Source organism: Macrosteles quadrilineatus, unplaced genomic scaffold (genome assembly GCF_028750875.1).
Source record: "Macrosteles quadrilineatus isolate MER2022 unplaced genomic scaffold, UCM_ALF_1.0 Scaffold_4__1_contigs__length_99947679, whole genome shotgun sequence".
Lineage (NCBI taxonomy): Eukaryota > Metazoa > Arthropoda > Insecta > Hemiptera > Cicadellidae > Macrosteles > Macrosteles quadrilineatus.
This window is the reverse complement of record NW_026542597.1, coordinates 83,086,929-83,110,188: the sequence shown is the minus strand read 5'-3', so window position 1 is coordinate 83,110,188 and position 23,260 is coordinate 83,086,929. Positions and strand designations below refer to the sequence as shown.

Below are 23,260 nucleotides of genomic sequence, written 5' to 3'. Positions count from 1 at the left end.
CATGGATTATGCATGAATTTCTCCATTGGACCATGAATTTTCAAAATCAGGAAAAATTATTCACCAGTACTATTGAGTTTGTCATATATAAAATATTTCATATTTAAAAACAGTTCAGTAAAACGAACACCAAGAGAGAATACCATCTGGAGATGATTATTTAAAATTTTCCGCGTTCAGAAACAATTGCTTAGTTCATTCCAATTCATTTTAGCTTAGATGCTGATGTCAGCTGAGTCTTCCTGAGCACTGTATATGGTTGGAAAAATCATTATGTGGCCTACCCACGCATATGGTTAAAGGGGTATGGGGACTTAAACCACAAAAACAGAAGTTTTAGACCATACACATAATAAAACTGAATTTCCGGCTTTCACGCCTGATGTTTTTAGCTTTGTGGTTAAAACCACAGACAATAGACCATTAATTCTGGTGATTCAGAATTTAAGTATGGTATTTAGTTGACATTATATGGGATTGCTTAAAATGTTTTACCAGTCTGGTTGTATTCAAAGTGCTTTTTGATTTTGATTAGGCAGTAAAATCAAATACGATGGTTATCTGGAAAGCAAGATCTCAATCTAGCTTGAGTTGCAGCCAAGTAAGCTAGTTAAAATTTCACTCCAGCCTTGTGTGCTTTACTTACTCTCACTACTATTCTAGCCAGACCAAGGGGAGCGAGCTAGTCCAGTAGTAGAGTGCGGGACTTTGGTTCCTGAGGTCCTGGGTTCAAATCCTGCCAATCACCATAGGAGTTTATCTAATTGATAATGCCGCAATCGTCTTGGCTTATTCTGAAATAATGTGTGAAATGGTTATGGACTAAAAACATTATTAAACATTTTTTAAACGTCTAAATGAGAGTAATTTTACTTTTTTAATACAATTTATTAATACAGGGTGACTAAGAAAAAATTAGTACAACGTCATAAAAGGCATTTAGGTATCCATACTGTCACTTCTGCTACTACTCTTAGCTTAGGTATAACATTGTACTTATCTCTTGTGGACACCCTGTATATTTGAAAATCTGTTCCTAATGATGTACCACGTTCAGATCACAACAAGAGAGGGTCCAGTTCAGGCAGTCCGAGCCCTACAGAGACTAAGACCAGCACTTCCACCTGGGAAACTTTGGTGCTGTTTGCAGTCAACTTCAAGAGGCTCAACGTGCACATGAACATGGGCAACGTCATGGGGAATGTCATGTGAGTGTCGTAGCAATGTCAGGCAGTAAAGTATGTCGGTAAAGTAGTCATCTGAAATTCATATTGTCTAAACTCAAATTTATTACAGAATTTTTTAAAAAGTGATTGAGTTCAGCTAGCATAACTTAGACAATTAATATAAGAAACTAGTGCAGCTAATAGAGTTTTAGTAGGCTAAACCTAACATATGGGTTAGACAGTGCCAGTGTAAACATATTTACCCACGACCGTTTTCCAAACTAGCCTTTTGAATTCAATTTTTTAAATAGAAATGGTTCACTTTACCGCATTACTTTACACTTTACATCACTAGTGTAGTAAAGTTATGGACCAATAGAGTTCAAGGATTTAGAGAAAAGTAGTAAAATCGTACCGCTTCGAATGCCAACTCATCAGCTGGTAATGGCTAATTAAATTTATAATTTTTGATCTATTGACTTCCGTTAAAAACTCATACCTTCTTTTGCTTAACTGAACGATTTGCTAACCAACCAGAGAAGTAGTAGAAAGAATATAGGCAATGAAGTTGTACAAATGTTATTAAAAACGGGCGTAGGTTAAATAGCAACTTGCATAATTAGCCTTAACGATACTCGTAGAAGTTTTTAAGGCACTTGCCAAAGCTTGTGGTTTAAATTTCTGTGTCGTAATGACTATCTTTACATGATCGTTGTGTAAACTACTATTACGTATTAACAAGTTACCATTAAGTGATTGTTATATATCTTTTAGTAAGCTTAGAAGCTGTGGTGCATAGGTTTTTAGTAATTACACCTTTTTATTGCATAGATTAAGTTGCTGTTGCTGATTTAAACATTGCATTCTCAAAATGATATATATTTTGTATTCATTGTTATACATTTATTAATTGTTATATTTTTATTCACTGTGACATGTGACTTGTTAACAATTCTAGTTTAGTGCTTGTTAGGTTACTATAGATTTGATTCGATATTTTTATATATGTTGTTTTTGATGTGGTCTAACATGAATATAACTGTTCAGTGTCTTGTAATCTTGAAGTGTACTGTATTCTTATGAAATTTGAAACTTGGTTTTTTGTTTAACAATTGAGTAAATTCTGTCAGCTTATAATTTGTAACATTGACATTGATTATTACCTTTTACCTTTTTTACATGTAGGTGGCTGACTAAGAACTTCAGGTCAGAAGGGCGGCTGTCCATCGGTAGCACAGGACATAAGAACATGTTCATTGGTCTGGGTCTGGGGGGCTCAAGTCTGGAGGCCAAGGGTGGCATTGTGGGTGGCACCATCGAGCTCAGCAAAATAGATACATTCAGTGAGTGTTAACAGACATAGTAATGGCAGTGATTTTTTATAATAAGATTTAAATTAAATTAAATGTGTAGTCTGCTCTTTGAATAATTATGGTATGGTTACTCAGTGATTTTCACTTTTAAGTTTCTACCGAAGGTATTTAAGAGTTCAAAAATGGTTGGTGAAAAGATTGGACAAACCCTTAACCCTTTGAGTGCCATGCAAAGATATATCGTTTTGCACAACACATCTAAAAAATACTTCACAACGATATATCATCCTCGGTAGTCTTACCGAAAAATACATTGCAACAATATATCGGGCCGGCGCTACTTTCTATCATGTGAGTTTTAATGGGCATATCGGTTAACTCGGTTGTTATTTCAAAACAACGATAATTTCAATCGATTTCTCAAACGATCGAGGCACGATATATCGCTTCTTTGGCACTTTTGGGATGAAAATTTATACTTTTACTTATTTGTATTCTTGCGCACTAAGCTTCGTCCCTATGGAAAGCCTGGCACTTTTCGGACAAACCTAGTAAAAAACTCTGGCACTTTTCGGAAAGTACCAAAATAAATTTCTGGCACCTAAAGGTTTAAATCAGTTTATTGCAATTTAATACTTGGTTGTTAGACCTCAGTCGTATCTTTGACTGATTTTTCTCAAGGAAAAGCTCTAGGCCAGAATTTTGAATTGTATAATATGAAGGATTGCAGCTAGCTTATCTTGAAAAAGTACAGGGAGTCCATAGAACATACAGAAGAGTCACTGAACTCACAATATTTCCACCCCTGTGGGACATTGTCAATTGTAGCAGGAGGGAAAAGGGTTTACTAAAAGTTATTTTTGTAAATGAACAAAATATCGAGTGTTTAGTGTCTCTTCTGTGTTTTATAACCTACCTTTACTTCTCCAAGGGAGCCTAACTGCTATTCTCCTTATAATCCAATAAAAAATTGTATCTTTGACTATGTTCATTTTTACATTAAAACTGGACAAAGCTTTATCCTAATGAATAGGATGTCAGCTTCAATCCTTAAAGCTGTTAGTTGAAAAGTCCCTCTCTGTGATACGAGTTCTCTCGGAACATGTGATATTCCATTAATCTACTGTAACTTTTTGTTAGGGATGGACGAGATTGGATTTTTAGTTTCGAGATGAGACGAGACAAGATTTTTTATTTCTCATAAAATTTCGAGACGAGATCGAGACGGGATTTCCCTTCTCATACACAACGAGAAATGCACGTTCGGAATTGTTACCTGATTTTGTAACATTGTTAGATGACTGTTTAAATACAAAAATAATGATAATAGGCAAGAATATTTACAATCTTTTATTAAAAAACATCAGCATAACATTTTTTTATTAATCACGCCTAAATTATTGAAAATGCCTACGATTAGGAAACATATGTTATTAAAATAATTAAAGTAATATTTACATTTGAAGAATTGATTAAATAAGAAAGCCTTCGCAAAGGAAACGCAACTTTAACACGCTCCTGTATTGCGGGTATTGCATTGACTTTCTGCAGGCGTTTTTAATATTTTTTTTTTTTTTTTTTTTTTTTTTTTTTTTTTAATTCTCGTCTCGATAAAAATCTCGGCCAAAAAGAAATCTCGTCTCGTGTAACGAGATTAAAAATTTCCCGAAAATTTCCCGAAATTTCGAGACTTGACCATCCCTACTTTTTGTAGTTAACATTTTAAACTACAGTAGATGCCCTCTTATCCGGACTCCTCTGGACCAAGGCCAGTCTGGATAACGGGTTTTCCGGTTAATCTGACGTCCCTAAAAACTCGTTAAAAAGGACTGTTTACTGTGATATTCAACTTAAATTTGAGAGCATTGTATTTAGACACGTGATCACTGATCTCAAATGTTTCCCACAAGAACAGTCGTTTCAGTACTGCCCACTGTCTGCCGATCTAGTCCTGTTAAACCAATGTGCTGATAAAAATTGTTTGGTTAAAGAGATGTAATTTCTGCCGAGTGTAGTCCGGTTAAACCGATGTCTGGTTAAAAGGTATCCGGATAAGAGGGAGTCTTCTGTATGTGACATTATGAGGTAATGGTCGTTTCATGCATTTCACCTCGGTTACAGTTCTGATCAAGGAGGACCCAGGCACAGAGCCTGACCACACTGTAGGTCTGAACCTGTTCGCTCTGGAGCTGCGGCTGGACTACATGGGAACTGGAGTGTTGATGTGTAGAGTCAGTTCACTGGTAGTGTCACTACGGGACGAGTGGAAGATGACGAGTCGCAAGTCCAGCATCGATGCCTTCAATCCAACCCGCAGGTGTGTGGAATTACTGGAATCAATCATTAGAGTTAGGGATGAACGGGAGTTTTGGAAATTTGTTGGAAAAGTATTTTTCCAATCTTCAGACAGGTATTAGATTTAATGATTACTCTGTGATAGTGGGAGGTGTTTATGGTGGTGCCGTGATTGCAGAAGATGATGATTATGTTTTCATGATCACGATAAATGATCACATTAGAGTTAGACAAGAGACGATGGTGATGTCTCCGTGATCGCGGAAAATGTTCATGACGGCGCTGCGAACACAGGGGGTGACAATGATGTATCTTGTCTTGTGGCAGCAGATGTTTACAATTTAGTCATGATCAGGGAAGATGTTCACAATTTTGCAGTGACCGGTGAAGGTATTAATGATTTGGCCGCGATGAAAGATGTTTACGATTTTGCTGTGACCACAAACTATTTTCCATAAATGAAATCAAATTAAGTTGCTATTATGCTGTTAAAGTTCTTAAAAAGTGTAAAATATAGAATTATTGTGACAAGATTTAAGCAGATTTGTGACAGATAACTAAGCTAAGTAATATTAGAATCAATTAGATTTTATAGACAGGTATTTAAATAGTTTAGATCAAATCTGAGTAGCTCTTTGGGTCAGTAGTGAATTAGCTCTGTGTTTTAGACTGGCTAAGTTAATTTTTACGACTCAGTTATCTAGAAATGTCATAGAACCTGCATTTGGTTTGGTAATAAAGTGAAAGGTCATTTAAGTGTATCACGGTACCAAGGTTAAGTTTTTTATGTTATCTGGAAGAACTCCTGTAAGTGTATTATTAACCTACGTACCTTCGGCAGGCCAGCAATGATCTTCATGCACGGAGACATGGGTTGGGACCAGCTGCAACTGATGATCTCCAAATCCACGACTGTGGACCTGCTCAAGATGTACTACAAACTAGACGAGTTCTTCTCACAACAGTTCAAGAGCAGCAAACGAGTGTTCTCCGCGCTCGGCAGCTCAGCGTCCGGCAACAACGGCAGCTTCCGCAAACGGCTGCATTCGAGGAGCAAGAAGAACGGTGAAAGACTGCCAGGTATGTGGCTGAAACAAGTGTAAATTAGTTTAACCTCAATGCTTGTTACTGTAGATCATCTGATGTCTGTAGGTATTTAAAGGTAGTGAAGTATCTATGTAGTGTTAGTCAAAGTAATGGTAAACACATGAGGTGTTCTTGAATTAAGTCTGTTTTATCAGCTGAACACGCTATCGTTGAGCTATTGTGTTTAGTTTTGCAATGCTGTAATATATGTGTGACTTATAGTTTTACCTGCGATTTCAAAGGGCTATGAGCACAGGATAGTTAAGAGTTTCTTTTGAATTTACTGAAAAAGTAATAGAATTACCATTATCAGTAGAACTTTTGGAGGTAGACTACTATAGAAAAACAGTTCATGTTATCACTTTTGATTGAAGGAAATTATCTTGTTAACTAGAGCTCTATGAAAATAACCACACCCATTAAGACTAACCCCCATTTATCCTGTATAAGGTAAATTTCTAAATTAAAATCCATGTTTTAGCCCCTGAGCTGTATAATAACTAAAATAGGCTTTAGTCTTTACCTTCGTCACTGCAGCTCAAATTCTTGTGGTGTAACTACGTTACGGCAATTTATTTATTAATTTAATTAATTTATAAATTAATTATAATTAATAATTAATAATTTGGACGATATAATTTTAAACAACAAACTACAGTACAAGTCACTCTTCATATTCAATAGCATTTTAAATCAGAAAAGGAACAAGAAGCCAGGAGTACAAAGTTCAACTGATAACGCCACCACACCGGGCTCGACATAGAAATCTTCCAGTCGGTTTTTGCTCGGAATGGGAACATGTCACCCGTTAGTACGACAGGCCTGATCGGTTTTTGTAAATATTTTAAATGTTTTGTATTGTTCGTATGTGTTACGTGTTTAAACTTCAACGACGCTACTTCAGCCGAGTTTTTGTTTTTGTAGTCTGACGATGGCATTGTAATGCCGAAACGGCCGTAACGTAGTTACACCACAAGAATTTGAGCTGCAGTGACGAAGGTAAAGCCTATTTCAGTAAATTTCTAAAATCCAACAACCTGATGTTTTTGTTTCTATTAAACATTAAAAATGTAGAATTTTCAAGTGCAATTACAATCCTTCACTAAGATTTACCAACCCCATATGTTCTCCAGAGAGTATGAGCGGCGCAGGCAGTGCGTGGGCTCCGCAGGACGCTCGACATCACCGGCACTGGCAGCGTGTGTTGGCGCAAGTGGCTGGTCTACACCTGTCTACCGTGCGGCAGCCGCTGCCTCCGTCCGGCACCGTGCTGGGTGGCACCATGGAGCTGCACGGACACAACATCTCTCTGGCGTGCTTCCACGGAATAAACTTTAGGTCTAAGTCCTGGGCGTTGTTTTCACTCAAAGAGCCGTGCATCTCATTCGCTACTGAGGCCCAGGAAGTCCACACCAATGAGAGTAAGACATCAGCTAAAGTTAAAGAAATACTAGAGGCTAAAATAAGTATTTAATAAGTATTTGTATTTATGTCTTCTATAAGAATGTAAACTTGGTAAAATAGAGAGTGAGTTAGTCTAGTGGTAGAGTGAGAGACAGTCCGCCAAGTCCCGGATTCAAATTCTTCCAATCAGTAATGGAATTTTTTTCTAAGTAATGATGCCGTAACCCTCTAGGCCTAGCTTAGCTGAAGTGATGTGGAAAACGGTTAGAGCCAAGCATCCTAGGAGGGGGACATAAAAAAAGTATATACCTAGGTAGATATGAAAGAAAAGCTTTTTGGTAAGATGGTTGGGAGCTTTTTAATTGTGTGTATTTTAGAATTTTTCTCTTACAATTCAGGTTAGGCCAACAATTCTACTTTACGTTTTATTTTTGAAAACCAATGTTACTCATAGTCAAAAATTAAAAAAATATTAAAATATTTCATTTTCATCTCTTTTTATTTTTAACAATATTCATAGTTTATAAAAGACATTGTGAAAGTATAAAAAATAAAAACTGATATTGCTTTTAAACAGTTGGCACGTCAAAAAGTGTAAAGTTTTGTAATGAAATGCATCTTTGTTGCTTTTTAAAAGTATATTTTTTTCATTTGAGAACACTCCCCTTTTAAAATAAGTAAATACAAATTTTGTAGTTTAATAATTCATCCCGAACTGCAGTACTAAAGATTTACCATTAAATATTACTTTCATTACAGATATAAATTTACTTTTATAATTGTAATTTTCAATGAGTTGTAATACCAATTTTAAAAATCACTCTTATTAACCTCTTTTAAATCAATGTTATCTTTTTTGTAAGTAAATATTGGCCAATTTTTTTTTCATTTTCTTAACAAAACTACCAAATGAATGCTAAACAATCAATAGTGAATTCAATTTGTTTTCTCTTTGCTAAAAGTAACTACAAATTCTGACCTTGAGTATTGCTGAACTTCTAATCAAACAGCTGGTCACAGTGCTGAGTGTAGGTCTCAGTTACTCAGCAGCTGACCCGGTCTAAACTGGGTCAGCAATCGCACAACAATGTCTGTAAACAGCTGATGTTTGCCACATCGGCTTCTCAGTGGCGGAAATTGTTGTAACATAGTTGTATGCTCTATCTAAATTTCATTGATAGAAATTGAGGTCGCTTCAGAGTTAGGTTTTATGTGAAAGGCAGTTGTGAATGTTTGTTGATGAATAAGTTGATGGGTGTAATTGAGGAGTAGTGTGATGAATATAAAGAAATGCAAGCTAGTATCTGAAAGCAGTGGATGTAAACTAGGAAATAGAAATTGTAAGGTGGAAAAATAGGAAAATGAGTAAAATTAAGATACCTCACATGTTTGGGTTGACTTCTCTGTAGATGGCCATCTTGCTGCTGATTTTTCCTTCACTACTTCTTCTTCTTGTAGTAGGGATAGGCGGGAAATTTAAATGTTTAAATGAACCCTGAATGAGGGTGGTTATGGTTGGTGATGTTGCAACAGGAATGAAAAAGGATAAATTAAAATGTCTCTGGGATTTCAGAAATTAAATTAAATTAAGTCTGGCTCTAACAGTATCAATAAAATTTAGATAGTATTCTACCTTGAAGAATTCATCTCATTGCTTTGATAAACATGTAGTCTGTTGGTTATAAAATATCGAGTTTAAATCAAACCAACCAACCACTAGCTGAATATACTGTTTATTAACCATGCTTGACTGAGAGGGCAAACTTATTCCAAATTGTATCTCCTTCAAGCCTTTTGAAATATCTTAAAAAAAAAACGTGTAAAAGCAGTGAAAACAAAAGAAAATTTTCCCGCATACTAGTAGATTGCTTGTTTATGGATATATTTTGATTAAACTTGGAAAATTTATTTATTTTATACTAAGCTATTAATATTTTACTAAAAAAACTTTATTACCCTCCATGTAGCAGCAAACCTAGATACTTAAACCTAATGTTATTTAAATAGAATAAATAGATTGAAATGATCAGTCAAATGGAAATTCGCTTAGTCTGCAGGTTTGCTGCGGTGGGGGTATTTTACAGTTTTCTTCATAACCTTTAATCGTACAAAATGTTTCAATATACAAAATTGTCTGTTTTTTAAGCTCTACACAATAGCTGTAATAAAAATTGGGCACAAAATGTAAAAAAAACAATTTTTGAAACATTTAAAAACCCTATTACACCTTGTTCCCATGACTCAATCTTGCTGGTTTGGAAACTCAATCAAGTGTATCCAGCTCTTCACATTCTTGCCAAATTTCATCTAATTCAAACCGAAATTACTCTTAATATGTTCACAGAAATATTTATATTGAAGATGCATAAAAAAATGTTAAGGAATATTGTTTTTTTGCCTCTGGGGGCATCAAAATTCAAAGTAAAACGGTCACATCTTACCATGAGACCTACGGTATTAGTTTATTCTCTATCATGGGAAATTCGTTAAAATAAATAAAGATCTGATGTATCCAGTTTGTAAATTGCTAAATTAAACTTGTTGCTCATAAGTAAAACAACTTTGTTTATGGTCAGTCCATAAAGATGGGCTGTCTGCTGTAATCTGAAGTATCCAAAGATAATTATACAGTTAAGTCCCGCACACTTGACATCTGATAATCTGTCAAACCATATTTTTTGCTGAAAATTTAGAAAAAATATTAACTTAAGTTCCAGAGAACCTTACACCATTGTTATTTATTTATACCCCTGTGAATGACCCAGGTGGCAAACTACAATACAAGCCTCGTAGCTTTATTAGCTTTATTTAGTAGCCTTATTGTTACATGTACATTTCGTTTGCCATTTGAACTACTTGCGGATATATTATTATTATCAGCTATCAATAGCCCAATCCGTCCAGTAGTTAATGCATAATCACACAAACTTTCACATTTATAATATTAGTAAGATTATCAGTTATCAATTAATTAAGGTGGGGACGCCACCTAGGTGCGTATTTTAACCCAAATATGGGTGAAGGATGGGTGTAGAATGGCATGAGATGATCTGTGTAGCTTTGTTACTAAGATCAGCTGTAGCTGGGTCCAGTTTCGAACCATCAAAAAGCTACTGACTTTAGTCAGGATCGAACCAATGACCTTTTGATTGTTAGGCGAACACTTTAACCACTAAGCTACCCACATCGACTGGGATGTGGGTCTTGCATATTTGACAACCAGAGGACAATAGTTATTGTAGTATTTTCCAATTATAGATAAAAGGAAAATGAACTTTATGTGGTCTCATTTTTATCTTTTAACCCTTTTCCTCGATAACCCAGCGTTTCTCAAACTCCAAACCCTTCTGATCCACATTATACTGAGTCTGTAGAGTTACTATTCTTGAAAATATTTTACTAGAGTGCCAAACTAATACTCAGTTTTGTGCAAGAAAAGGCTCTAGGTCAGGATTTTGAATTGTAGAATAAAGATAATAGCAGCTAGCTTACCTTGAAGAAGTACAGTTAGGCCATAGAAGATAGAAAAGAGACACTGAACACACAATATTTTGTTGTTGATTATTTTGTGCTCAGTTTATACTGTATGTTCTCTGGCCTACCTGTACTTCTAGGTAAGCTAGCTGCTATCCTCTTTATTCTACAAATCAAACTAGTACTCTGACATACTTGATGTATTAAATGTACTGTTTGTTGCAGAAACCGAGGCACTAGACGTACACATTGTACAGACGCTGACGTTCAGCCTAGGTCTGACCGGAGAACAGCCTCATGCTCCAGAACACCACAGTATGGCTACAGTGTGTAAAGTGTCCCGCAACATGCTGTTTCCACCGCAGTTCCGCACACTGCAGGAGTGGTTCCATTACGCGTTCTCCTGCAGCGAGATTGACGGTAATTGCCTTCTAAGGTTGCCTCACAGCTGCTTTAAACATGTGCAGACGTTTTTTTCCCTGTAATTGACATTCTAAAAAATTATGACTACGAGGGTGTTGATTTTTTGTCAGAGGTTGGTGGCCTTTTTTAACCTTGCATATGTACGTTATAGGTACCAAGCAATACTGTGTAACGTAGCTGGCAAAGCAAGGGAGGTTGTAGGATACGGTTTAAATTAAATTTAGTGGCATGTGCTGGACGTGAACCGACAGCATCCCTGCTATGAATCCGTAGTCACTGACTCACCAAAACTGTAGCTTAAAGTGTAGAATAGTCAATTGTACATTGATGTCAGTTATTTTTTTTTTACGTAAAAGAAAGAAAGACATATGATTTCTTACTTAAACACAAGGTTAAGCAAACACAGATAGTGATTTAAGAAATTTAAGTTTAAATTATTCAAAAAGGGGCAAACAGCTCTAAATATTATTCATTTTTTCAAATGAGTGTCCAAAAAGGTAAAGGCTCTTACAACTTTGATTGAATGTTTGATTATTTTGTTACAGTTATTTTTCACTTTGAAAAAGCTGTAAGAATACAATTCAACAGCTATTTAATATTTATGTTTTATTTTCTCTGTAAAACTCCACAAGTTTCCCATTTTAGTAACTTATTGTAATTGTTTTAATTATTTTTCTCATAAAAGTTGTATGCATGTATCCGTTTCTGTTTAGTCTATAGATTGATGATAGACTGATTGAATGATTGATAGGATGTTAAATTTTAATGTCAAGCTAATAGGAGGTAGTGTTCGTAATCTAATTGATACCCTTTATGTTTATGTTGATAGCTTTATGTTTATCTTTATATTGTGTTACAGAGATAGACAGGTTCCCCAGTGTAGAGCGTGAGAGAGCCGAGAGCGAGGGAGGTACAGTCCGCTCTAGAACACCCAAGCAGGACAACAACCACACCAGGGAGGTCATCTTTGCACTTCCTTCACTGCAGCTGCACCTCAAGACAGAGCATTGGCAGGCGGCTCTCACGCCAGAGCCATCTGGTGAGAAATGCCATATCGTCATTAAGACATTAGGGTCTACAGGATTGATATTTTTGGATCGTGTTGGGCCAACAGTTGATCTGAGGAGTGGGTTTGGACTGGGAATAATTTTTGCCAAGCTCAGGTTTGGGTCGAGCCAGGGCGAGCTTTAATTTTCGCGATCGCAGAAAGGGTCTGCGAAGATGCACAGTTCAAAATTGACAATTTCTTCAAGATCGTGCGTGATCAATTGCCGTGATTTTAGGAGACAATGATAATGATGTTGTGACCAAGAAAGACAAATATGATTTTATTGTGTCCAAGGAAGATGTTTACGATTTTGGAGTGATTGTGGAAGATTTTTCACGCAACTTATAAAAGTCTTGCCTGGAGACCCCTTTTAGTATGAATAGGGTTGTTTTGCACACACAATGTGTATCAATAGGGTAGTCTTTCTGTCGTACTGCAGAAACTGCTCTTTTGAGGGGCTTGTTGTTTTATTATCCTCAGGGGGAAAATATTCAGCTGCATAGAAACTGTGCATATTTCTAAGCAGATTAATTCCTTTGTCTCTTCTTTTTCAAAAGGAAAAAAAAGCTCAAAGTTTAATTTTTGAAAAGTTTTTGTGAAAATAAATTAATAGAAGTAAAGTAAATATACTGGAAGAGAGAATTGGAAAAATGCCAAGTGCTTGTTGCCTTCTAAAATGTCAATACTGTACAAAGTTTATATTTCTTGGTTTGATTATATTCTGTGAAATTAAGAAATAAATTGCTCCAAACGGTTTTTTTTTTCATTTAATTAAAAATTGTTTCAATACTTTGCTGATGTGAAATACAAATTTCACAAATTATACACAGTTTAGTTTGATAGAAATTTGACTTCAGTTATTATATTATCAGAAAATACTAATTTTATTTCGCTAACTAACTTCTTAAATAAATTAAACCATTATTAATTTAATATAAAAATCATAATAATCAATGTGTGTAATAATTTAGCAGCATACAAAATTATCCTTTATGTCATTTTTTTAATGTTATAACCAGAGTAGTAAACAGATAAAAAAATCAAACAAAAAATAAACCTGTCACAGTTGTATATATTTAGTAGACATATAATGTTGAATTATAATTATTATTTGATTATACTGTTCCACATTATATACTTTTTGTTACACTAGCAAACATACATTTCATTTTTCAAAAGCTCTCAAATGTTTAAACCCATTAGACTACTGAATGTGGTTAAATCTGTATTGATAAGATAAGAAGCACAACAGCTGCCAGATACTGTTTGGCACTAGTCACTGGATGTCGGCGCCGTGGCTTAGTTGGTTAAAGCGCCTGTCTAGTAAACAGGAGATCGTGAGTTCGAATCTCGCCGGTGCCTGACTTTTTTTATCGCTTCACTCAATCAACGTTATTGTTTGTGTGCATTTAATTGATATAATTTATGTTGATGTAATCTCTACATGTAGTAATTGAATAAATTACTGGACAAGGTCTAAATTTAATACCTGCTAGGCTTACTGGAAAGTAATAATTATTGTTATTCGGTATGATGGAAATATTTTTTATGTTTAAATATTTTTTTGCTTATGTTGTAAGAGTGAAAGTGGTTATGCTTGACTTAATACAAAATGTTGATGTCTTCAACTGTTAATTTCTTCCACAAATAGGTTACTTTAGATTTGTTGGAAAGCTATGAATGTTTAGTTTATTTACTACTTATGTTTAGTTTGTTAAAATGTATTGATTAAAAAGTCCAGCCGGAAAAAATCTATTTAATTTCATACCTTATTTAATTGTTACAAGGAGGATGTGTCAAATAATCAATTCAACCAAGGCATGTTAACGAGAGTTAGTCAAGTAGAACTACACTCTTAGTGTGCAGACAATTATATGTTTAATTGTTTTAATTCACGGCTGGTCTGATTAGAGCCTGGTACCTTTGGTTTGAAGGTCTGGGGTTCAAATCCTGCCAATCGCCGATGTATTTTAGTAATGTGTTAATGCCAAGTGGTGGGTCGGAGTCCACCTAATGTAGTTTTATCAATGTAAATCAATTATAGGTTTCTTAAGCAACGTTGAAAATTCTGTGTAGTGCAGAACATATTTTACTAAAATAGGTAACATGATTTGATTGAAATTTATTGGTGACTTTAAGTATTTTGTTTGTCCTTAAATCTGGCAATTGGGAATTTACTTTATTTATCAGGTTTGTAGAGAGGGGGGGGGAGTATTTTGAGTCATTGCGTTTATTAACCTTACCATTGATTAATGCAAGCGTTGAAATGTTTATAATGTTTGTTGCAGACGATAAACCAATGGTGGAATGCAGTTTTGTGACAGAGTTTGAAGACCACATTTTTGTAACTGTCGATGCCGAAGCATTCTTCTTCCTACATGATCTCATAACTTCCTACATCAGAGAAAAAGATAGAGTGGTTAGTGTTAGAATGTTAAGAGTACTTTTAATAGAAATATTGACATTTCAGGTGGGGCATGATCTGGTCATGGAAACAAGGTATGGAGTTTTGAAATTTAAAAAAATCGTTTTTCCAAATTTTTACCCTTTAAACGTGGGAATCCTCAATTTGCATTGCAACCATCTTGTAGAGCTTAAAAAAAAATAAGTTTGTATATTGAAGTGTTGTTGTACATAAAGGTAACGGAGAAAACTCCAAAACACTGTACATTTAAAATTCCCAAGTTGTTCTTCTGGAGAAAAAGAAAACTTTTGTAGTTTGCTTGTTATGGAAATATTTCGATAACATTTTACATAAATATTTATTTAATTGTATACTATTAACATTTGTAAAAAAAATTCTATGCTATTCTCCGTAGCAGCAAACCCAAGTGTTAATTGAATTGAATGTTATTTAAATGGGGAATGAATAATGTATTGTTTATGAAAATATTTTAGTAGAAATCCAATCAGACAGATTGAAATCTGCAGGTTTTCTGCGGCGGGGTTATTTTGTTAGATAGCATCATAAATTTTTAGCCCGGTGGCAAAAATAGTCTAGATCCAATAATGATCTTACTTAGAATGAAAACAGTGATTTTCAGATTTGAAGGCTATCACTATAACCACTTTGCTTCCCAGACAATTAAATCTTCTTATTTTTATGTTTAACATATCATGTGTTATTATGTGTTTTTATGTTATCTTTATGTCACAAAGTATGTTATTTATGTGTGTATAAATATGTTCCCCATTGAGAAGACTTAGTCACTTTACAGGTAAGCCAACTTTACTTAAAAAACACAATATTAAACCTATTCTGGCCTAAAGCCCATTTTCCAGAATACCTAATTGCTGTTATATTCACAGCAAATGGGATACCCTGGCGCTCGTGCTCAGAGTCCTGAGTTGGCCGAGAGACAGTCCAGACGCAGTGAGAGCCGAGAGGTAGGGACGAGCGAAGGAGCGGCCGGAGACGGACGTGCTACACCTACACCCGGCCCCTCCGACGAGGAGAAGAAGCAGAAGAGTTTTGAACACGCGGAAGTCACAGGGTACACCAAGGACTGGCGCGATTACCACTGCAAGACCTGGCATCTGGAACCCACCGTCAGGTAATTTGAGGATTGAGTAACATATGCAATTAAATTTTGATCTTTGTGAGACTGCGTCTTTGGACTAGCAAAAATAGTAAATACTAATGTTTTGGGTGAGCTTAGCAATTCATCTTTGTGGTTAGATTTTGCTATTTCTCAACAAGATTGTTGAAAAGCATTCAGAACAACGACTATTTTTTAATTTAACCACGTCATCTTTCTACGACCAAGACTGTATTGTTCCTTCTAGTTTCATAAACAAAATAACCAATTTCATATCAAACTTTGATAAATTGTCGAATATAGGCGAATACAGTTGAAAAACTAGAATTATTAGACATACAAGTTAAATTAGCTGGTTGTCAGTCTTAAGATCTATTTTTTATATTTTACTTATTATAAATTGTGTGCTACACCATTAGTAAATTTTTAATTCTCTAACAACGGTCAAAACACTGGTCTTATCACTTACTTTGGTCAACCTTTTGTTAGATAGTATCATTAATAGCCCAATAACCAATCGGGGGGTGAGCTGGTCTAGTGGTTAGAGCGTAGGATTTCAGTCCCTGAGGTCCCGGGTTCAAATCCCGCCAAGTCACCAATGGATTTTATCTAAGTGATAATGCCAAAACCCCTAGGTCTAGCCTGAAGTAATGTGAAAAACAATTCCGGGCTCATGCTTAGCGTCTTAGGACAAAAAAAAATAAAAAAATTGCCCAATAACAAGTTGTATCTGGGCCAAGAATCCGCTCAGAATCAAACCAGCATCAGTTACATTTGATTTGATACAAATGTCTTCTAACTGGTTCCAGCAAATCTCTTTACTGTCTTTTAAACTTGTGATCGACATTGTCAATGGTTCTTATAACTAACATTAAAGTATGGTTCAAATGATTTGATTTGATTTTATTGGTACAGATTGCTGTCATGGGGTGGCAAGAGTATAGAGCCGTACGGAGTGGACTACATTCTGCAGAAGCTGGGATTCTCTCACGCTCGCACCACCATACCAAAGTGGATGCAACGAGGGTTTATGGATCCCCTTGATAAGGTAACTCATATAATGTTACCAGTACGTTGTCCTGGTACTGGAAATGTCACATAGAAGTATTGGTTTGCGTTTGCATTGCACACCATTGAGCAAATTTATTTAAAATTTTTTACTTAATTCTTTCTTTTAGCAACAAGAGCCAATTACGATTTTCCTAAGCAGTTTTAACTGTATATTAGTTGAATGATGTTGGTTTGGGTGAGTTAGTGGCTAAGAGCGTAGTGTAACGGACTTCGGGCCCAAGGCAGAGATGAAGTTCGGATCCTGGTACCTGCCGCTACTATTTATCAGTACAGTTCACCCCTGTACTGTACTTAAGCAGTGTATTTCATCCGACAACAGGGTTGACGTAGAATAAATCAATGGGACTGGACCCTTATTTTTATCACACATGACGAAAGGGGTAAAACTAAAAAGTCCATCTTCAGTGAAATAGTGTGTCAGTTAGTAGTCCGACTTATAATCCATTGATAATGGTGTACAGGAAAAGCCCGGGAGCTTTGGCAACTGGCGATCAGACCAGTATTGGTCTAAAGGTCTGGAAAAAAATAGAGCACAAAAACACTAATAACTACGGAACCTGTTGTACGTGGCTTGTTGGCGTACTATATCCTATCCTCTTTAAAATTAGCAGTATTTCCACTAGTCTTGCAATAACGATTGATATTACTAGACATTCAGTAATCCAGTATCACCATGTCATAAATGTGCCACGTGTGGATTGGTGGGTGTACGCACTTGACCGAGGCTGTAATCATCTTAATCACGGTCGGTTGGCCTGTCAGTTCTAGGTTCATGTCGAACGCTTCCGCTTCATGCCGTGCATAGCCGAACTGTTCGCGGTAAATTGTTAGCTCTATCACCGTCGCTGTCAAAATTTAATTAAATTAAATTAAATTTAACTATCATAACCTAACCGAACTAACCAAACTTGATGATAATGAAAAATCGAATGAAGGTTTACTAATAAAAAACAATAGTTCTGTTCATAAAATAAAATTACAAATGCCTAAAATTCCATTTTTAATTTTTTAATTATAAAATTAAACCATCATAACCTAACCAAACTTGCTGATAATGAAAAAATCAAATAAAGGTTTCCTAATCGAAAATAGTTCTGATCATAAAATTATAAATTCTAACAAAAGATGTACAGTTAAGAAGTAATCGCATTCTAAGCGAAATCTTTGACAAAAAGTTAACGCCGCTGGTGGGATTCAGAATTCTCGATTCCCCACCCCTCCTCTGATGACTACTACCCTCAGGCCATAAATCAGGGGATTAACCCAAACAAAGGTCTGGTCCGTTGTCCGTCTCCCGTGGATTGGTAACTGCATTTGTATGACAGTGATGTTTATGGTCCTGATACCTGCCACTAAGTTTTATTAGTACAGTCTTGCACTGTACCGATTCACCCTTTCGCTGTTTACCACGTGCCTCATGCTTAACCATGTGGCCATGTGTATGTAGATGGGCAAATGCAAGGTAAAAACAAGCTGCCAACCTCTTTCTAACCAAAAATATCATTACCAAATTAATGTTAACGTTTAAAAGAATACGTTGTATGTTTCAGGTGTTGGCTATTCTGGTCCTGAGGATGGTGCAGATTGTCAGGGAAGATCCCAAGATTGCGGAACACATGAGGCAACGCAGATAATCAGTTTACGCTAAACATTCCTTTGTGCAGGTGTCGTTACCTTTAGTCCATTAGTCACTGAGTACACTTCGGGTTGGTTTGAGAGTTTTAAAGTGATCATATATTCAGTCACAGTTGTAATTTTTGAAATGAGTTAGTATATTGCCAAAGCGAAAGGTTTTAACAGTTTTATTAAGTTTTCTATTTTGAAATTTCAAAATTTACGTGTTGTAATGTTTAAGAATTTTAATTTAAGTGTACCTGAAATACATGCATCACGTTAGGTTAAATTTAAATTGTGAATAGAAAGTTTAATTAAAATTTAATTTGAGTTCTTTCAGATTGGAAAATAAATGGGAATATGACTGAAATTAGGCCATTTGGATTAGCTCAAGTAATTGAGACTTTCAAGAGTTTGGAATGTTAGGACGTTATAAGTGAGACATCATATTTTCAGAGTAGCTGAACTCCTGATTTTAGTGATTTAGTAATACACCCTCCGATATTGATACTGTACAGCCCTTAATATAGGAATTAGACGTGTCTAAACATTAAGACCTTTGTATTTATTTTATTTATTGCCGTTTTAACCATATACCTTTTGATTTAGTAATCCTTATAGTATGAGCTTTTAAATAGTTCTAAATGGTCTGCTTGTTGGCTAATTGGCCATGGTTTTTGGATCAATAGTAGAAAAACGTTCTGTGATTTAAGAGGCAGTCTAAAAAAACTTTATTTAGTGAAGTCAAACAAGAATTTTCTAATAAGTTATTGCATAGTAGGAAAAAGTTAGGTGAGGATACAATAAAGTCAGATTTTGTACATATCTTTAACAAAAATCTATTTAAAAATTAATTTGAAATAATACCTCAAACCTTTGATTCACAAAAATCTTAATATATGAAACTACTTTATCCATAACAGTTTAGTTTTGAATTTAGTTTTGAAGTAAGAAAGAGAAAAGACATTGTGATAGGTTTGAAGGTTCGACGTAAAAAAATCAATTAAAAAAAACAGCAGCTGTGGATGGGTTGATTTAATTCGCAACTTTGAAATTATCGACTTCTCGACCCTTTCCAAGCATTTATGACTGTTAAGTTTTTATATGTCTTTATGAAACTAGTTTGACATAATTGTTGTTCCATATTGTTTAGTTTTGTTGGCTAAATATTTGGTTAGAACCAATAACAACTGAATGCTAAACATTTAAGGCCAGCTTTGAATGTCTATTACAAGTATTATTGTTACTGCTCAAATTTAATATTGTTTAATATGTTGATGTGTATATTTTACCCAAAATGCTTGTATACTCTAGTCAGCATGCTATATTTTGTTAACATGGGCTCATGTTTTATTGCTATAATTTTAAAGCTAAATGATTGTTTATAATTTAATTGTTTATATCGATTCTAAGTAATAAATCTATTTATTTTAAATAAAGGAAGTGACTCGTTTGAATAATTCCAAAACCTTTCCAGTCTATAACTAGTTTTAGTAACTCGGAAACGTTATCTTTTACGATAAGTTTTTTTAAAGGAATTTTAATTGCTGTCATTATAGATATCAACTCTACTCCGTTCACAATTTTTTTTTTTTTTGAGGGTAATCAATTCCCCCCCCCCCCCCCACTTCACCTGAACTATAACAGCAAGCAACATCTGACCAGCTGATGTATACATTAAGCTAAAAAGGTGGTGGGGGAACCTGGGAAACCTTCCCCTTAAACCAAAAGTTTGTGAACAGACTTTAGACATCAATGAGATTTAAGTACCGTAATCTTAACAAAAGGGTTAAACTAACAATTTGAGGAATCTACAGCGATTAAAGAATATACTTCATTAGACCAGTGTTTCCTGACCTTTTTCACTGGCGTACCACTTCACAAGACAAATATATTTTTCGTACCACTTCGTAATGTAGAGGTAATCATTAGGAACGGACGGTTTCAAAAAAGAGGAAATATATGTTCCTAGCCTTCAGGAGGGTTGAAATTAAGTTTAAGATTTTAATGGGACTGAATTTGTTTGAACTGACAGCAATTTTGTCCTGATTACAAGACGTGACGATAATTACTGTATGTCCCTGAAACCTTTGGAGACGTCCACGATTATGCCGCTATTGCAGGAATAGATTGTTGTTGCAAAATCATAGCAACAATGTCTTCAGTTCATCTGGTGCAATGACAAGGGCCTCCAATGACAAGATTACCTGGTGACAAACTGTTCTGGTGTCAAAGTGGTCCTTTTCCCCCTTCCACTTAGTGTATGGCTGGTCCTTTATTCCTGGACGACCTGGCCGCGTTATACCCAGTCCTGCCACAAAAAGTGTCAGTACGGTTGATTCTTGTGCTGCAACAGCTCACACCTTCCTTTGCTTACTACATTTCAGATACAAACCTATGTTGATATGTCATTGAAATGTTAAAGGAGGTCCTCATTTTATAAGTAGTTGTAATTGATCATGGAATCCTGCAAGATTTGACAAATCCATCAAATCTTATTGAGTGTGTTCTAGGAATACTAACCGGTGCACCGATATAGGACCGGTGCAGATAATGTATCGTTCTGGGAGACCAGTGAGTTGACCTAGCAGACAGCTATTTCCTGTTTTTCCTCAGGGGCTTCTGATTGGTGAGTTTCCTGGATATCAGTCTGCAACTATGGCAAGAGGGGGATCCATTGAATAATGATCAATTGTTTATCTCAGTTTGATGGATTATATTACGTAATTAGTGAATAATATATCAATAATTTATTCTGTGATGAGGGCAAGTTTGTTTGACTTTAATATTATAAAAAGTAAATAGTATGTTGACGTGTAAATGTGTAAATTACAATACGATGTGCACCTTAAACCGGTGACTAACCGTACTTGGATACCAAGACTGCCCCCTGTGGCGGTACCGGTGTGTAAGTCACTGGTTCATCTGCACCGGTGCACCAATACATGTTCCCAGAACGCATCCAAAGTTGTTAATTTAAATGATCCTGACTAATGAAACAGCTGATCTTAGTAACAAAGCTACACAGATCATCTCACTCCATTGTACCTTTGACTTGTAGAAACAACTAGACATTCCATCCCTATGTTAATGTTGTCACCATATTTTAAGTCAAAATGGACATAGTTGAAGTCAGCCGCCGACAGATTGTACTGATGTAAATTACTAATTTCTAAAGAATATTTAGGCTTATTAACCAAGGAAAACAGATAGTACAGCTAATAATTGTAACCTTAAGCATCTTTTATGTCTTGTCAACGATCTCAGTAACAAAAATGAGGAATTTTAGAGTGTGTGGCTCGCAGAACTAAGTAAGCTCTTTTTAATAAGAAAGTGGCTACAGCTGGTACATATAGATAGGATGTCTACTTCAGAATCCTAAAGTCAGTGATTCTACACTCACCTTGCATTCATATTCACTTAAAAAAACCTACCTAAAGTGTGTGTCACTGTCTCAAATAACTCATAATTAATTGATCATTTATGATTACAAAAGCTACAAAACTAAGGTTTTTATCCCAGCTTTATTATATTACGGTATGTCCAGAGTCCACGCCGATCCAGATTCAGATTTTCGGCAGCAGGAATGGCACTTGCATTTAAATGGGAGTGGCCATAGTGGCTGCCGGTTTCCGAGCCGGCGCGCAGGCACCTGCTTACCGGTATGAATTATTCATTCTGGTTTTAGGCTCAGATTCAGATAGTGCTTGTACGCATACTATTTAGTTTTGATTTATATAGTAATATACAATTTTTCATCCTTACCTTAGGGTTACCCCTCTCTTCAGGAAAAAATCTTTTTACCTATGTAGGTTACACCAGTTTCTTACAATACGATGTTCAATTTGAATAATCTTTTTCGGGCTTATTTAACAATGTAGAAAGAACCGTGCTCAATCATTCCTAGCTATGGGAAAAGAGATATATAATATCAGAAACACCATTTTCACTGGCTGTAACATCACAACAGTTTCAGATGCTATAATTGTACACGTCTCATCCGACAACTTTATAACTACGACTGACTTGTTTCTTTGCTAACAGAGTCAGTACCACAGCGTATACAGTAGAACCTCTTTAATCCGAACTTATTGGGACCGGGGATAGTTCAGATTATTGAATAGTTCGCATGACAGAACATAATGTTGTTTTTACTTAACAAAGCTAGGGAAAAGTGAAAAATGCTTTATGAAGTAAAATACAGTGTTTATTTAATACAGTAGTAAATATAGGGAATAAACAGTACTATACATTACAATTTACAAATAACTATAGTGTGTTTATCAATAAATACAATATACAATGAAGAACTACTGTACTGTGTATTGAGTACAGAAATGAGGCTTTCGGATTAGTGGACGTTCGGATTACAGGGGTTCGGATTAAAGAGGTTCTACTGTATCAACATATCTGAATCAGCGTGCACTCTGGACTTACCGTTAATTATATCTCAGAAAAACTACTTGTCCCAAACTCGACAACCCTTATTAATTTTTAACCCACAACAAGTTCTGTTACGTTTCATTACTTTCATTACATCTACATTACCTATAACGTCCTTCGTCCTTTGACTCTACTGCGACCTCCTTATAAATACTGTTACTTCACAGCTTATCTTCCGGTTTTGAGCTATTTTAGAAACAATGTATAAGATAAGCATCTGCAATTATCAACACTGTTATCACTGGAGGCTCGTCCTTGCAATGTTGTCGAGTACTTAGTGTCAGTTACATATTGTTTTGATAACACACATTCATTGTATGATCCAAGTGATAAATTATCTACCCGCCCATGATATTTTGAAGGTATGCGTAGGTTACTTTAACG

General features: G+C 35.5%; 1 protein-coding gene and 1 non-coding gene across 2 annotated transcripts in view; both read left to right on the top strand.

Moving 5' to 3' along the window:
- Positions 1–19,868, top strand: part of LOC128992615 (bridge-like lipid transfer protein family member 1) — a 119,151-nt gene extending 99,283 nt beyond the window's left edge. The window contains exons 80-90 of the mRNA XM_054416282.1: positions 1,058–1,208; positions 2,352–2,509; positions 4,601–4,796; positions 5,616–5,854; positions 6,994–7,281; positions 10,964–11,158; positions 12,021–12,200; positions 14,498–14,628; positions 15,519–15,763; positions 16,664–16,796; positions 18,370–19,868. Coding sequence (XP_054272257.1) covers positions 1,058–1,208; positions 2,352–2,509; positions 4,601–4,796; positions 5,616–5,854; positions 6,994–7,281; positions 10,964–11,158; positions 12,021–12,200; positions 14,498–14,628; positions 15,519–15,763; positions 16,664–16,796; positions 18,370–18,453 — 2,000 coding nt within the window. The 3' untranslated portion in view covers positions 18,454–19,868. The remainder of the gene's footprint in view (positions 1–1,057; positions 1,209–2,351; positions 2,510–4,600; positions 4,797–5,615; positions 5,855–6,993; positions 7,282–10,963; positions 11,159–12,020; positions 12,201–14,497; positions 14,629–15,518; positions 15,764–16,663; positions 16,797–18,369) is intronic.
- Trnat-agu (transfer RNA threonine (anticodon AGU)) lies at positions 13,498–13,571 on the top strand. The gene has a single exon. It is a non-coding gene; the product is annotated as a tRNA-Thr (tRNA).
- Positions 19,869–23,260: the final 3,392 nt, after the last annotated feature.